Source organism: Nematolebias whitei, chromosome 1 (genome assembly GCF_014905685.2).
Source record: "Nematolebias whitei isolate Nwh7 chromosome 1, NemWhi1, whole genome shotgun sequence".
NCBI lineage: Eukaryota > Metazoa > Chordata > Actinopteri > Cyprinodontiformes > Rivulidae > Nematolebias > Nematolebias whitei.
The window spans coordinates 59,485,823-59,502,716 of record NC_056498.1 but is presented as its reverse complement, the minus strand read 5'-3'; the positions used below and the strand labels follow the sequence as shown (position 1 = coordinate 59,502,716).

General features: G+C 37.6%; 1 protein-coding gene across 1 annotated transcript in view; it reads right to left on the bottom strand.

Annotated features, from left to right (window-relative positions):
• Positions 1 to 2,288: 2,288 nt before the first annotated feature.
• Positions 2,289 to 16,894, bottom strand: part of LOC119412618 (equilibrative nucleoside transporter 1) — a 33,110-nt gene continuing 18,504 nt past the window's right edge. Inside the window, exons 4-13 of the mRNA XM_037679655.1 lie at positions 16,626 to 16,792; positions 14,856 to 14,995; positions 12,963 to 13,097; positions 11,381 to 11,478; positions 11,128 to 11,209; positions 10,249 to 10,337; positions 9,870 to 9,978; positions 9,179 to 9,264; positions 3,686 to 3,885; positions 2,289 to 3,537 (exon numbers count right to left, since the gene is read on the bottom strand). Of these exons, the coding sequence (XP_037535583.1) occupies positions 3,426 to 3,537; positions 3,686 to 3,885; positions 9,179 to 9,264; positions 9,870 to 9,978; positions 10,249 to 10,337; positions 11,128 to 11,209; positions 11,381 to 11,478; positions 12,963 to 13,097; positions 14,856 to 14,995; positions 16,626 to 16,792 (1,218 nt within the window). The 3' untranslated portion in view covers positions 2,289 to 3,425. The remainder of the gene's footprint in view (positions 3,538 to 3,685; positions 3,886 to 9,178; positions 9,265 to 9,869; positions 9,979 to 10,248; positions 10,338 to 11,127; positions 11,210 to 11,380; positions 11,479 to 12,962; positions 13,098 to 14,855; positions 14,996 to 16,625; positions 16,793 to 16,894) is intronic.

Sequence of the window (16,894 nt, the reverse complement as noted above, 5' to 3'; positions counted from 1 at the left end):
CGGAACAAGCCGAGTTTGAGAGGTAAATGTTTTTTTTTTGTTTTTTTTTACCTTGAATCAGAGCTACTTTGATTGTTCCCATCTCAAAACACACAGCTGTAGTTTTAGGTGATGCTAAAAGTTGTTAAATGCTTCTTTGAACCTGATATCAGAGTCAGAGTTTTTTATGTAAACAGGGTCCCAGTTACATCCAACAAAAGTATAAAACAGTAATAAGATCTAAGATATGAACTAAGAAGAACGTCAACTAAAATTACACTAAGCACTAGTAGCACAAAAACAATACGCCGAACAGCAGCACTGAAATGTGGTTCAGCTTGTAGCTACAGTTTCATCCTCAGAGCTGATGTTTTCAAACGGCTCAATAAAAATCTTTTTCTGCACAACAGAGGGAATCTTTCATTTTGATTTAGCTCGTTGCAACATGTTTTTTATCGATTCCATCCATGATTAATCATTAAACACCAGGATCATTCTGTAGTTTATCCTTTTATATGATGTGAAATGCGAATCAGGCTGTTGCTGTATTTAATAAGCTCTGTACACAATTTAAAGAGTCATGACAATGGTTAGCTCCTTCTCTTGATCAACTTACAAGTCTTCAGTTAAAGAATCAATCACTTCTGTAGGCTTAGGTTAAGGAAAAACAGTCCTCGTCTCCTGCCTTTAAAAGTTATATTTTTTATTAAAATGTTCATTCTGAGAATAAATCAACACAATTCTCTCATCTGTTTTGGTCTGTTATTGAATCTTACGTTTCTGAGGTGTCTGTTATTTTCTGTATGTTAAATGTGGGCGAAGGACAAAGCACGACTTGTCAGGCTGTAAAAATAAGTTGCATGATTTTTTTTATTTATGTTCTTCTGTTTGGAAACTGAAAAACTTGATTTTTTGAAATTTTGCAACGTAACAGCATTTCATGATATGGGGGGGGGGGGGGGGGGCACAGGTTAGAGAAGGCGAACCTTTGATTAAGAGGTCACCAGTTCGAATCCCTGGACTTGCCAAAAAATGGACAGAAAAAGTGAAAGTCTGAGCAAGACCCTTACCCCCCCACCCCCAAATCTGGGGGCTGCAGTAGCTCGACAGCTGCAACAGAAAGGGCATCATGAGAGTTCGCTCGCTGAGGTGACCCCTGAGAAACGGAGCAGAATCTGAAGAAGTGAACTGCAGCGAGAGATCAGCGTTTAAAAATGTGACAGACAAAATTCTCTATAAACTTCTAAAATCTTTAATTTGACCACATGGTGGCGCTGCAGGGTAAGGAAAAAATATTCTACCAAAATTAATTTTATAAGCAACATTTAAACGTGGCTTTGCATACCTGCAGATGATGTGCTCTTTAAGAGGCTTTACATGTTTACAGTATGAAGGAGCTTCATTTGAGCAGATTCACTTCGTAATAAATAATAAAAAGGCCAGTTTTTCTTTGACAGTGAGAGAACGACATGGATCCTGCAGTTTACATCAAGATGCTCTTGGAAAAACTACATCTGGGAAAAGATAAATGTACACATCTGCATGAGTCCCGTCACCATTTGTTTCTTTAAAAACCTGATCAATTATTCTTGAAGTTTTACTTTAGAAACAAACGGCCTTTTCATTTAATGCTCCAGTTTTGTTTTTATTTGAGCACTTTTAATCGTTTTAAATGAACAATTTTAGTCTAAAATGGCCCCTAAACTCATCGGACAGCGGCATTGGTTTTTTTTAAGGAAATATCAAATTATTTTAACATCGTTTCTTATACACTTAGCTGTAGAAACTTTGATTCAATTTCTTTTGCTGCATCCAAAGGAACTAAAGATGATGGTTTGAGAGACATAAAATAGTACTGTAGCACCGACAAGCTGAGCCGTTTGCTCCAATTAACTGATTTAAAACGAGTCCATGTCTTTTGCATTGTCTAAATTTTAAGCTGAACGGTGAATTGTGCTTTTTTTCCCCTCATGTAAAGCCCATGAAATGTAGAAACTTAAATTTACAGACAAGTCAGCCTGCATAACAATTTACGTTGTTGGCTTGGATTATCTTCATATTGCTTCGATTTTTTTTAATGCTTGTGGTACTTCTTCCCAGTTTCTGAATACTTTTATTACATTATTTCTAGTCAAGTATTAATACCTTTAAATACGATTTGCATTTTGATATTAAAGATTGTGTTTTAAATACTTAGGGGTCAAACTGTTACTGCATTTCCAGAAATGACCAACAGGTGGAGCCAGAGATTTAAAAATACACATTTATTTTCTCAATGTTTGAGGCAGAAACATGAGCAACTTTAGGGCACCCAGATATTTAAAAATAAAAATGAAAACCAACACTGTGCTTTAAAAAAAGCAGTTGGTTAAGATGTAAACAGCTCTTCTAATGAATACTGACAATAACTAAAGCAATTTTTTTTTTTTTTTAAAAGCAGCAATTGCCATAAAAAGCAAACAAAATACTGATGCAACTTCAGGCTCAACACAGTAAAAACTATTGCTTGTACAAAACCTAACTCTTAACGAGAACAAGCATAAAAAGGCACGCACTTCCTGAAATAATAAGAAAAAGTCTCCCAAATATTGTCACATTTGTTTTGACCTCAATGGCAGCTGCATGTTTTGCATATTAAAGTTTCAAAAATACACAATTTATTTTGTAACAGTACAAAAACTAAACAACACGGGCTGAAAATCTAAAGAGAAAATGTTTCTATTCAAGTCAAAGTGATGTAAGAGGCAGACTGGTAACGACTTTGTCTAGAACTAAACACGAAAACGTCAAATTATCTATCAGCTACGGATTAGGATTTTAAAACGCTGCAGTGACAGAGCGAAGTGGTTCAGCTGAAATCCCTCAGAGTTCATCTTTTCCCATGTTGTCTTTGCGTTGTTGGTTTTTTTTGGTTTAAATCAAAGTTAAAAGCTGCAACAGTCCACTGAAATGTGACAATTTCATGTATTTTATACACTTTACATCCCACCAAAGAGCATTATTTCTAAAAGTTTTAGGGACATTTTTTAAAAACATAAAAGCTTTATTGCTTTGCAAAATAGCCTTTTGTTTCAGACCTTGGGGGATCTACGTGCAGTCTTCAGGAATATTGCTGGAATCATTACATGTCTAGATGCTCCTTTAAGAGTCCTTCATAAATACTTTTTAAAACACTTTTGGCTTTAAATTACTTTGATCAGTGCTAGATTAAAATAAAACCCTCTAAAACAGGTAAAAGCACAATACATTGTGCGACTGAGGGGGAAAAAAAAAATATATATATATGTTATAGCTCCCATTGGATTATCGAGTCTTTCTTAAAACTTGTGGATTTGTTCTCTAGCCGTCCAGTTTACACCCCACTCCATACCGGCTGAGCTCATGACGGAGGAATTGATGAAGATGAGGTGGTCTCCAGACATTTATGAAAGATTCTTCTGGAGATTTTAGATCATGGCCCGGACAGCAAAGGAGATGGCAGCACCCAGTGCCAAGCCGAGGGACAAGAAGAAGGCCATGATGGCGCCCGCTGTCTCTGCCTGATGCTGCGGCACCTTCCTGCACAAAGACAACAAAAGGGCGGAGGGGGTAGCTGTTAGGAAGAAGTGGTTCAGCATGAAAACAGAACAGGAATCAGGACAGCGTGATCAGGCCGAGATTTTTCACAAACTCCTCTGCGCAGGGCGCCTTTGCATTTGAGTCTTACTTTGGTCCGAAGCACATGCAGAGGCTGGCCAGGTATCCGTTGGAGAAGGAGAAGATGATGATGAAGATGATGTACCAGGCGTCGTGATAAAACAGAACGGGGAGGTAATGACGAGGCGTGACATTGCAGAGCATGAAGAGCGGGATGAAGACGACCCGCAGGCCCACCAGCACAGGAAGCCAGATACTGTCTTTACCCGGCTGGACAGAGAAACGCGCGGTTACTATGGAAACCCCCAACACAATATCTGGCAATCTGGTTCCCTCCTTAATGTTGTTCCTCCATGTTTTCTTAAGGAGGTATTTCCTACTGTTGGCCCCTTTATCCTTAATGTGATTAACAGCAGTTTGATGTTTAGTGTGGTACCAAGCCATATTAGACATGTGGTGCAAACATTGTTAAACGATCTGGCCTTGATTCATCTTCCTTGTCAAACGTTAGACCAATCTTGAAGTTACCCTTTATATCCAAAATTTTAGAAAAAAATAGTTTACACCCAGCTTTGTTGTTTACACCCAGAAGGCCTTTCTGGATTCATTTAAAAATTTGCAGTCTGGATTCAAAACATACCACAGCACTGAATCTGCTCTTAAGTGTTTTTAAATTACATATTTTTAGCACAGGATTCTGGGAACTGTTTTTACTCGTTCTTTTAGATTCAACAGCTGCTTTCGACATGGTCGACCATGACATTCTCATCTCTAGATTGGAGCAGTGGGTGGGCATCACTGGTTTAGCTCTTCAGTGGTTTAGGTCCTACCTTTCTGATAGAGGTTTCAGTGTGAAGATGGATAATTTTACCTCTGCTTCTGCTGCCCTCCCCTGGGGGTACCCCAGGGCTCCATTCTTGGTCCTCTCCTGTTCTCACTTTATCTTCTGCCACTGAGTTCCACTTAAAGTTGCCACTCTTCCTCCTATCTCATCCATGCATGGTGTTCCTATTGAGTTTATGGATTCATATAAATACTTGGGAATTTTGGTTGATGCACATCTCCCTTTTAAACCACATATCGATAACTTGATAAAGAAACTGAAATTAAAACTGGTTTTCTTTTTCAGAAATAGATATTGCTCAACTCTGAATGCCAAAAAATGCCTTGTAACCACTACCTTCCTACCCGGTCATTGACTATGGTGACATTACTTACATGAATGCTCCTGTCAGCTCCTCGCAGATGTTGGATGCTGTCTACCATGGTGCACTAAGATTCATAACTGGTTGTAACTAACATACCATCACTGCACTCTGTACTTCGTGGTCAGTTGGTCATTATCTACACGTAGGCTCCCACACTGGTTCATTTTCATCTATAAATCCCTCCTTGGTCTGCTACTAGTGCAGTTTCCACATGCGCTCTCAGGCCATCATTACCTGCAGCGTTCCCTCAGTGTGGACTGAACTCGGCAAAAAGGCCTTTTCCTACTCAGCTCCTGCAACACCTTGCAACAAGAACTGAAGTTGTCCACCTTAATTTCTTTACGGGGTTTCAAACATTTGATGTCGATAGAAAAATCAAAGCAAATATGTTCTTGTTCACCCTGTTTAATGGCACCCTGATTTATGTTTTATACACTACTCTTATTTTAACTGCATTTTTACTGTAGTTTATTGTTGTCCTCGTTTACCGTTATTGTTGTCTGTACTTTATATGTTCTGTCTGGAACAGGTCCCTCTTGTAAATGAGTCCTGGTGGCTCAATGAGGCTAGCCTGTTGGTTGAATTAATGGGTTTTATTTTCAGAAAGCATGGTGTGCAATGTCATTTGTATGTGGATGACTGTTGTAGTGAACTAAGCCTAAGGTCAGGATTTGACCTTAAGAACTATATGGGACAGAAACTGTCATTTCATTGATTTGAATCCAGAAATACAGGTTGACCCATCCTGAGATTTTCTTTCTTGAAAATTCAAGTGAAAGAACACTCTCTTTTTTATTATCATTACTATTTTACAAATGTTGATAATCAAAGTGTTTTAGTCCAAACCATTTTAGATGTTGTAGTGAACTAATCAATTTTTATTAACTGTGAAACAGTAATAACGATTTTTAATCCTCATGCAAAGTTAGAATTCATGTTAAGGTCTGTTACAGAGTAATTATGCATTTTCTGATTTTCTGTCTTTGAATGAGCAGTGTTGGTCCAAGGTTGGACTCAAACGCAGACAAGTGTTGGAACGAACTGTCTTGTTTTTACATCCTCTCAGACGTAAATAGAGAAGCTGGCACCTGTTTTCCGCCAACTCGTCTAAATATCCCTCTCGTCTGTCTGAAAAACATTTTCAATCTGTTCCATAACATTCTTGCTGTTTTTCCTGACTCCTAGTGACCTCTTACGTCACAAAACACACCTCTGTCTGGTCGATATTGACCAATCAGAAACTCCCAAATGAACCGGAAATAGAGCTCTTTAAAATGTCGGTACTTCCTAGTTTAAACCAGTGTCTGGAGAGTGGCGGAGAGTGTCGAGAGTCGTGTGGAGTTTCCAGTCGAGTTTGGAGTCGTTGCAGCTCCCGTGCTGGGAAACAGGAAGATCCTGACATGACCACAGAGCTCTTCCGAGTCTTATGGGATTATAACATCTTCCACCTCTGGGGGGAACACTGACGGACTCCACTCATGTGAAGTCCACTCGTGAGGTGAACTTGTGTCGAACAAGCACCGTCACTACTTCGGACGATTCACAGCTGTTCCTACGGAGACGCTGAAAGGGTGCGTTGAATGGACTTTCGTACCGGTGGGGACATCTCCAGGTAAAAAGTTGATTTATAACACCTAAGTGTACTGGGGAAGAAGCTGAGAAAAGCCCGGAGAGTGCCGTTTCTGGTGCCGACATAAACAAACCCCCTCACCCATCTTTTTCTCCCTTTAAACTTCATCTTTCCATCTTTAAAATTCTTCTATCAAGTAGAAGTCATTCCAGATATTTTAGAAATGTCTGTGTAAAGTTCTCATCCACCGCCGTGTGGATAATCAAAATTGTACAGTTTGCTAAAACTAGCCATGTTATTTTCCATATTTTGCCAATTAATGTAAATGTGTGATGTGTTAAACTTTGATTCTGTTAATAAATGACCGCATTCATTTTGATGGGTCAAAGATAATTAACGTCTCACGTTACATTTCTAAATTCAATGCACATTATATACAGTCCAGAAAAATGAAAGAATCCGTTTAATTGATGAATATATCTCATGCATATGTTCATCTACACTGTCAAGTCTACTTTCCTTTGAAACATATCGACTCCACTGAGTCTCTCCTGGACTATCTCCATGACATTAGAGGATGGATGGCACTTAATTTCCTCCAAGACTGAGCGAGGTTATGATCTTTAAATCCAGTGGCTCTAGCAGTATCCCCACCTTTGATTTTCCCTCTTTGGCCCCATACAAAAAAATCTACTGTCACAAATTTAGGGGTGAAAATGGACCCTTGCCCGAAAGTTGACTGCCATGTCAACAGCGTGTTTAAGTCATCTTTCTCTCAGCTGAGGCGCCTGTCAAAAATCAAGCCCCTCCTTTCTAGGCGCCACTTGGAGACAATAATCCACGCTTTTGTCATTTCATGTCTGGATTATTGCAACTCTCTTTTGATCGGAGTTAGCCAGGCCTCGCTCTCACGTTTACAGCTGGTACAAAATGCTGCTGCACGAGTTTGAACTGGTGTAGGTAAACAAGAGCACATAACTCCAGTTTTGGTGTCCCTTCATTGGCTTCCTGTCTAGTTTAAAAAGTTATATTGTTTGTTTTTAAGTCTTTCAATGGTTTAGTCCTCATTTGTCTGAACTTCTTCACCTTTATATGCCATCACGTGCTCTTAGATCATCTGACCAGATGCTTTTAGCAGTCCTGAATACCTTTGATAAATCCAGAGGAGACTAAATTGTGGAACGAGCTGCCGCTAAAGGTCAGGCAGGCCCCATTACTTTGTTTTTAAAACTTGTTTAAAAAAACAACAACAAAAAAAAACATTTTTCTTTGGCTTTTAACCTAAAGTGAGTTAGCATCTGCGTCTTAATGTTGTACTCATTCCTTGCATTTGTGATGTTTTGATTTCTATTTTCTTATAGTTGTCTTATCGTTTTCTTCTTCTTCTTTGTTTTTATTTTTGTACAGCACTTCAGTCAGCTGCTATGTTGTATTTTATGTGCTTTAGAAATAAAGTGGTATGGTAATATGAGCTCGGATCAATTGTGCAAGAGCTTTGTTTAAACTTTAGCCGTTAACGGTTTGGAGTCAACTCCGTTTATCCGTTAGGAAAATATGTCATGAATTGCTGGACACATTTTTATTATTTTCTAAAGTTTTTACTTCAATTTGCTGCTCTTCAGTTCTTGTAGTGAGAGTTGTGACCTGCAAATTATAGCTTGTGAATTTTCAAGATGTTACAAAACAAACCAATATAAAAATTAATTAACTAGAGCAATTAAGGTTAATGTCATATATAAACAAGTGTAGAAAATGTTTAAAAAAAGTAACTTAAAGTTATGACCGAGTGAGGAACCAGGAGGATCTCAGGGGTCTTGATGACGCTAATAAAAACGCTCACATGCTCCTGCAGCAGCTGACTCCTGTTATCTGCACCGAGGAGCTGCATTCCACCGCAGGTCAGACTGTGTCGGCTAAATGTACTCCTTTTATCCACAGCTGATTATATTAGATTTAGTCTTTTCCCTCACAGGAAATTAAACCTTCAATGTTTGTTTTCAGTTTGTGCATGAGGTTTTGTTTATGAAGCCAACATTTGTTTAAACACACCGAAGGGAAAACACAAGCCTGACATTTGATATAAAAACAGAAGAAAAAGTTTAATTCTTTGAATATTTGAAGTAATGAGCGTAATTAAACCTGATGGAAGTCAGAAACATCTTGCCGAGAATCCCGAGTGAGTCACAGAGAGGTCAAACGGGACAAATGCGAAAAATTTAGAGTACCTAAAGTCATTTTAAATACTTTTTGAAAGCTTGATAGAGTTCTCCAGAAATGCTTTGAAATGTTGACATCGAGCTCGGATGTGAAGCAGCACCGAGGGCCTTGTCAGTAACGTTTGTTGTAAAACAGCAGTTAAAAATCACTTTTCTCTGAGCTCTACAGAGATTTCCTTCACTCACAATAAACATTTCCCTGATCTCAGCAACTAAACTTCAGCACTTTCAGCACAGACTCAGTCCAAGTTTTGTTTTTCCAACATCCCTCACATGACACAGAGATTTGCTTGCAGCTAAACATTTGATCCGGCTAAAGGCTTTCCAACTGTTTACAAGAGTCTGTTGTTCACGGAACATCATGACTGCTGGGAAAACTGCAGATCAAATTAAATATTTTGAAGTGGTCCCTTTATATAAAGAAATTAATAGTAAGATGATCCCACAATAATACACTCTCCAAGTTTAATAAAGATGCTCTCACATGCTGATGTACGTCTGGTTGCTGGTTTATAATTTGTAAAATATATATTTGATTTTGCCCAGATTGTTTGTGTGTTGTTACTGACCCACATGCAGAAGGCCGTCAGGCTCCTGCCAGCCCAGTCCATCACATTGAAGAGCAGAAAACACGACACGGGGATGAAGTAGGTTTCTGAAAATGGATCAAAACAAACGGAAGTTATTAGAAAAAGTCCTTCTCTACACGATAAAATACGGTTAACTTAATCTCAAACGTCTACAGCCTGCTGGTCGAGTTATCCGAGGCGACCGATGAGAAATTATTTCACGCAGCAGAAACTTTGGGTCAATATTCAGGTTTCTGCTGAAAGAAATTACAACTCGTTTCTGTAAATGCATCATCTGCTTTGTAAAAATTAAAGCCTTGTTTACAGATTTTATTACTTCATACATAAAAGTAAAATATTACAAAAACCAATTTATCATATGATAAAATGCACTGATGAGGAAAAAAAGGCATTAGCAAAAATAAATGTCCAAAAAGTCTGTTATACTTAAACTTTGAGGGGGGAAAACATTAAATTTGCATAAATGTGTCAGCTGATTTTATTTTTCCCTCCACTACATTTATTTAAATCTACTTTAAATATAAAAAGCAAACCATTAAATATTAGTGTCATTGCAGAAACCAACAGAGCACTTCCTGTATTTTTCAGTCATTTCACTCAGTTATGAAATTATTAATGTTGCTGGTTCACTTTCACTCAACAAATAAGTAAAGAGGAAATCCAGTCTCACCCCAGCTGCCTTCGTTTGTGACTGTCGTCTTGACTTCGGCGGTCACAGATGGGAAGGCTCCGATGGTGACGAAGAAGATGAAGCACACAGACAGAGCCATCACCCAGATCTGATTAGAGAGCATAATCCGTGTTATGCAGGCAGTTTAATCTATGTCGACTTGGTAAAAACTCAAAGTGGACGAATAGAATTGAAGACGTCTACTAAAACCTAAAGGACAACAATCAAAGACAAGTATTAATTAAATATTACTAATCATGAACACCCCATCTGATGCCTAAATATTGGTTTTATATGTGAAGGTGAAGCAATTTACATTTTTAACTTAACACGTTATTAGCCTTTACTGTGATTTGTGTTCATGTGTGTGACTTTAAACCTGTTTGAAGATGTTAAACACAGAAACAACAGGTCTGCTGTCCTCCTCCATGAGACTCATGTCCGGTCGCTTCTCTTCTGTTGGGTTTTCTGGGAAAATAAATAAATAAAAATACATTTACTGGTCCAATTATACTAAAATGAATGGCGGTCAGTACAAATTTGAAGCAAGTACATGTACAAGAGTCTGATTGGTGAAATCTTGCAAAAAATAAAAACAGGATTTCTGCAAGTTTCAGTCAGTTAAAAATGAGACTTTATAAAACTTTGGAAGACTATTGTGATTTAACTTAAAGAGTTGCAGGAATTACAAAAAAAAAATTCAAAAGAATATTTTTGTCTTTCATCCAAAATACTCCTGAAACGTCCTTACATGACCTGCGTTTTAGTTAAAAAAAAAAAAAAAAAAAAAACCTACAGGATTAACATTAAAGGAAGCACAGAAATCATATTAAATCATATTTTAACCAACTCAACTCAAGTCAGACACCGAACATCTTTTCTCGGCCGCAGGTTCCAGATAAGAGTTTAGCGTTCTCCATCTCTTTCTACATAAAAATCAAGGTTTACTGAACAATTTGAACTAATTTTTCTTAGCTTCAAAAGTTGGCCAACTGTCATTAGAATTAAATAAAATATATGATAGGTTTTTAGGCAAAGTTAGAAGTGATAAAAATATTTTACATTTAAGATGTGGGGCCGGATAAGATGCTAACAAGGGCCATATTTGGCCCCTGGGCCTTCAGTTTGACACGTGATTTCAGTGGAAAATACTTTTACAACCTGCGTTTGTGTTGGAGTTGCTCAGTTTTAACTCTTTCATTATTTACAAAAAGCTGTAACAAAAAGTAACCAAACAACATTATTGTTACTCTTCTACCTTTTTTGATTAAGTCCATCTTGTTTTCTTCATCAGCACATGGTCTGGAGCCATTACTCTCCATGTAGTACTGGAAGAACTCCTGTTGACGACAGCAATGAAGAACCCGTTTCACTGAGTTTGTACAACAAAATATATATATTTTTAAATCATCAGTATCCCTCGATGCTATCCATCCCAAAAAGCTATTACCGTTCTGAAAAAAAGTTCAAAGTCAACAGAAAAATAATGTTTGAAGACGATGAATTCTTACCATCTTGGGCAGAGTGAAGTAAGACATTATGGCCAGAAAAATGACAACACAGGCTGTGATGAAGTAACCAAAAGCACTGTCCTGCAGTCTTGATCCAGCTGGGGACAAATAAACAAACAAAAATCATTACATCTGGCTACTGAGCATTTATATTCAAAATAGTCAAGTTATAGCAGCAACCTTCTTTACTTTATTGCAAACAATGATTTTTTTTTTTACTTATGAACATAATTTATTTTAAATTTAATAAATGAACATGCCATAAATGGTCAACTATGCTAATTATATTATTTTAATTTTATACTTACTCAGCGGTTTTAATTTGTAAAATCAAAAGCACCCGTGGTTTGCAGACTTTAATGAATTGGGTTTAAGTGATTGACAAGAATTCAAGTTCAGTCACTAAAATTTGCTCCAAACAAAAAAGCTAATTTAACTATTTTAGGAAGGTAATTCTACACAGATTAGTGATTCCGTCGCTGCGTGCCAACAAGTCGTTCAACTGCTCAGCGTTTTGAAATTAGTCGGTCTGGTTTTGGTCCCACAGGCAACACAATGTTCATGTTTATACTGAAATAAGAAAGCTCTTTGTACCTGTTTTAAGTTTACAAATGAACGAGATTTAAATGAGTTCCTCGAACACAACACTGAATGAAAACTGATTGAGGAAGCTGTGAGTTACTGTAGTCCTAGAAAGACGAATGATTTCCAAGAGATAAATGTGCCCGTTGTGCTGAAAAGTTTCAGTGCCAACAGATATGAGATAAAACTGTTTATTAGCAGAATATCTCATATATAGATATAAAATATATCTCACTGGATTGATTTTATAAAATAAAATAAGAAATCAGAATGTTATCATTGGATGATCAAAACTGATTACCAGTACATTTCAAGATGGCCACTGCAGCTAAAACCATTAGCAAACTCAAAAATTGCTGTAACTCAGTTGTTTTTACAGATATTAAGCTAAAACTTAGCTTGATAGTAGCTGAGAGTCATCCTCAACACACACTCTGAGGGCTAACAGATTGCAGATTTGAGCTGCAATAATGCAAAACACTATTTTAGGATTTTACCAAAACTGCCACAACTCCATTTTTATCCAACATAAAATAATCTTAATTTAAAATTCTCATTATTTAAAGATTTGGCATGGACTGCATATAATCTTTTAATTTATTGTGTTTTTATTCAGCAAATAGTTGCACAACTTTAATGAAGAGTTATCCAAGGCCTGAGGAATACAGGTTTGATCCACGGTCGTGAAGATGAAGTCATTGTTTTCAAGATAAAGTTTCTTACCACAGAGCAAACCTGTGCCTGTTGGTCTGGTTTTAATCCACCTACATTAATGGTGGGTTAACACGGGGATTAAGATATGTAAACTGAATTACATCCCAAACTATGAGCCACTGCTGAGGCATATTCTTTTAATAATATAAAAAGAACATAGTCATTTGCCATCATATCAACAGAAAGTGTTGTGTGTCTGGAAGGTGTAAATATAGTTTTGCCCACCACCTGTCTATGCGCTATTTTTATAAGAGAAATGTACGTGTGGTTTCAGCATGAGACATACTGGCCAGCGCGCAGATCATGGAGAAAGCAGCGAAGGTGCCAGCCAGACCCTGCCCGCTCATGATGGGTGTGGTGTAGGAGGCGGGGAGGATTCCTGCCAGCCCGAACAGACTGCTCTGAAAAATCGCCCCAAATGCTGGACAAAAACAAAACATTTAAAAATAAATTAAAATCAAGGAACTTTGAATAACTGATCACAAAGACACAGAAAAACAATAGATTCTCAAATCTACATGAACTAAATTAACTCTGTACATAGTTATTATTTACCCACTTTCATTTTTCCTTTCGCTCTCTTACTAAAAAGTTGTAACCGGTAAGTTTTTCCATGAAGAAAAAAAAAAACATTACACAATATTTTGGATCCGAGTGCAGAAATTTTGTAGAATGTGCCGACAGATATCAAAGTGTTCAGGGTCACTCCGTCAAAACCAAAACATGACGGGCCAATCCACATGAGAACGTGGGGGTCAGGGTTGACCCGCTGAGAATAAGGAGGAGGGTTAACATATCGACGCTGTGCAAAGACTCGTTCTAAATAAACACAGCGAGACTAAAGACTGTGTTGGGAAGCTCAGCACGACACGAAGATTTGTAGTGCGTGTCCATTTGGCAACCATAGATGTAATACTTTGTTTTTAGTAGCCAACGAATCAAATAAGTTTCCGTTCGGCTCGCTTAAATTTAGGTTGAAACAAAAATGTAATAAAAAGGATAGTTAATAAAAACAAGCTCGCTTCTTCTGTGCGTGAGCCTATTTATGTTTTTAGGTGCGAGATGATGACCCCAAAACTCAGACGTTAGATCATCTTGTTGCTTTATTTTGATGCGCGCGTTTAAAAAATGTCACCCGGACGACAAATTTCTTCACCTCCAGTTTTTACAGATGGACATTAAAACCCAGTTTTCAACCTTTTTTTTATTTTATTGCAACCTTTATACGCTAAGAGTAATCTATAACCATGAACTGAGCGAAATACCAAGACGGACTTTAATGTTATTTTTAGGGATGCACAATATTATCAGCATGGTATCGGGCGATATTAGCGTTAAAGTTCAATACCGGACATCAGCCATTCATCAAAACAACACGGATATAAAAAGGCGCTGTTTTTGTATGACAGCCCAGTGACGAGGATGCCTGCAGTGCCAGCACAACGTGATGACGTCACGCGCGCCTACTTGATCTGTTCACGGCGGAGAGGAAAATTCTAAATGTCGGCGCTGTGGAAGTTTTTTTTGTTGGTGAGGATGTTGGATACCAAAGATTTTTTGATTACGCTGAGCCTCGCTACATCGTCCCCAGTCGGAGATATTTTTCCGATGTAACTTTCCCAGAGTTATAAACCATCATTTCCGACGTCATTGAGAAGCTAATAGCCGATAGCACTTGGGTGAGTTTTACCACAAACATTTGGACGTCGTGTTAGCCCCGTTAGCATGATTAGTCTACAGAACAATGGATAGAGAAAAACTTTGAACTTAAAAAGTCTGTCCTTCATGCACAGGAGTGAAGAGGATCCCACACTGCAGCAAGGAACCTGGAACAAGCCTCCACAAGTGAGACAGCATCACAGGTGACTAATGCTAATAAATATTCAACACTTTTCATTTAATATAAGTTAAAGTGCTATGCATATGGCTGTTACTGGATATATGTAATCAGCTCTTACAGCTGTTGCACAAATTTTGTAGCAAATAAGCCTAAATAAGAGGGCTATGTTCTGACAAAGGAACATATATACAGTAAAATATCAGTATCCGTATCAGCCAAATAAGTTTTAACATCAGCACATCAGATATCAGCCAAAATTCCAATATCGTGCATCCCTAGTAATTTGAAATGTAAATTACTGAATCTTGTAATGTAATGTCTACATGAAGTATCACTTACAGTTGATGCAGACAATTTTGATCATTGTGAGGACAAAGAAGGGCAGAGGCTGCATGTCCACTTTGACAAACACCGCCGTCAGCATGAAAACCAGCAGGATGACGGTCAAGCTGCCCGAGATACGCAGCTTCTGAGGAATCCTAAAACGAACACAGGGAAGTTCAAAGACTCGCCGCTGCAAAGGTTGTAACAGTGCAAGCAAAACCTTGACACTCAAAAGTTAACACAAAAAATATATAAATCGCATAAAAGTTAAGTGCCTGAAAATTTAAAGGTCAGTGGGAGAAAACTGATCCTTTTTGCGTAATAAGGGAAGTGGTTAGAAAACCCTATACACTTGTTTTGTGATCACGATACTTGGATAAAATCAAGTTTCTTTATAAGGAAATGTTCATTCAGCTGTAAAGAAATTGAGAAGTCAATCATGACGTGCATGCTTTTGTTTTGAAGAAAGAGGGAGAGTGAAAACATCAGAAATAAAGACAATTGAAAACCAAACATCTGGACAAAAAATAAAATAAAATAAAAATCAAGGTGAAGAAGATGGGGGGGGGGGGGGGGGGGGGAAAAAAAAACATAAATAGCATTCCTTAGTGTGTTTTCTCACAGTGAGTCTACACCAGACCTGAATGTGATTCTAATTAAAGCAAACATGGACATAAAGGATTAAGGGGATTTAGTTACATGTGGCAGAGTCAGAGGGTAAAGGAGGGGAGCAGGAAAACAGTGATGGACTTGTTAAAAAAAATAAGATTTGCAGTGATTTTTGCTAAAGATTCTCCTCCAATAAATCAGTTAATGTCTCTTTTAGAAGCTATATTTGTTTGACCAATGTTTAACTTTTCTTTTTTCACTTTTCAGTGTCAAAGATTTGACCAGTTGTACCCGACATAATGCAAACTTAAAATCATGCACTTTAATAAAAACAGTCACAACCCTCTTTGCAAACAAACTTCAGATAAATAATAATGAAGCCTGAACAGCTTACAAGTAAATTGCGCATGTTGCACGATAATAAGGAAACTGTGATAATATCATAGATTATTACAATGGAGGATATGAGCTGAGATTAAAATGTTCACAAGTATTTCCATGTTCCAGCCGGGAGTGGAAGACCATCTGGTTGACAAATTTGTTTTTTGCTAACATGTTTCTGTCTGTAATTATTTGGGATTCTTTACGATATCAATAAATTTTCAACATGATGTACAGCTCTAATCTCGTGTATTGTTGAATATTTGATAACGTACGTCAGAGTTGATAATGCATGGAAAAAAACTTGATTAAAATATCAAAACGTTTTTCCTGAACACACAAAATCTCAAACATACACAAAGACATGAGCAGCCTGCTGGAAAAAAAATGATTGTTATAAACACATCTGTGATTTTTGATTCCTGAAAATATAAAAATTTGAAGTTGGACTTCTGATAAACAATTAGGGCATATTTATGAAAATGTTTCACAAGAATGAAGCATAAAGAGTATTCCTTAAATATTGCTGACACTCATTTCTAATGAAAGCTTAAAAATGCGGCACCCGTTGATTCGAATCAATCCATGCCAAAACATTAAAATAAAATGAGGACAGACTCAGCTGGCACTTCACATTAAGGACAAGTTTAATTCAATTAGAAGAAAACAGTTTTTCCTTTATTAGAACCATTTGGACCCAAGACTTTTCTACAGTTCCTGCTCCCTGATTGTGGAAAAAAAAAAAAAACACACTGCTGCAAAATACAAATATAACATGTGGGTATGGGTGAGTACCTCTGATGAATGAAGGAGTTGAGGCAGGTGAAGATGAGCAGAGGCACCATGGCACAGAGCGTCATGACGTTGTTGAACTTTGACTCCAGCACATTGCGAGTTTCTCCCACAGTTGTGTTGAACGCTGTGGAGTTCAACGAGGCGTCTTTCAGTCTGCTTGTGAAGTACTAAAGAGGAGCACAGAAGACTTTAGGTCCATTAGAATATTTCTGCCATCACCAAACAGCAGCATGAAGTCACAGGTTTGAGTGTCATGTGAAATAAATACA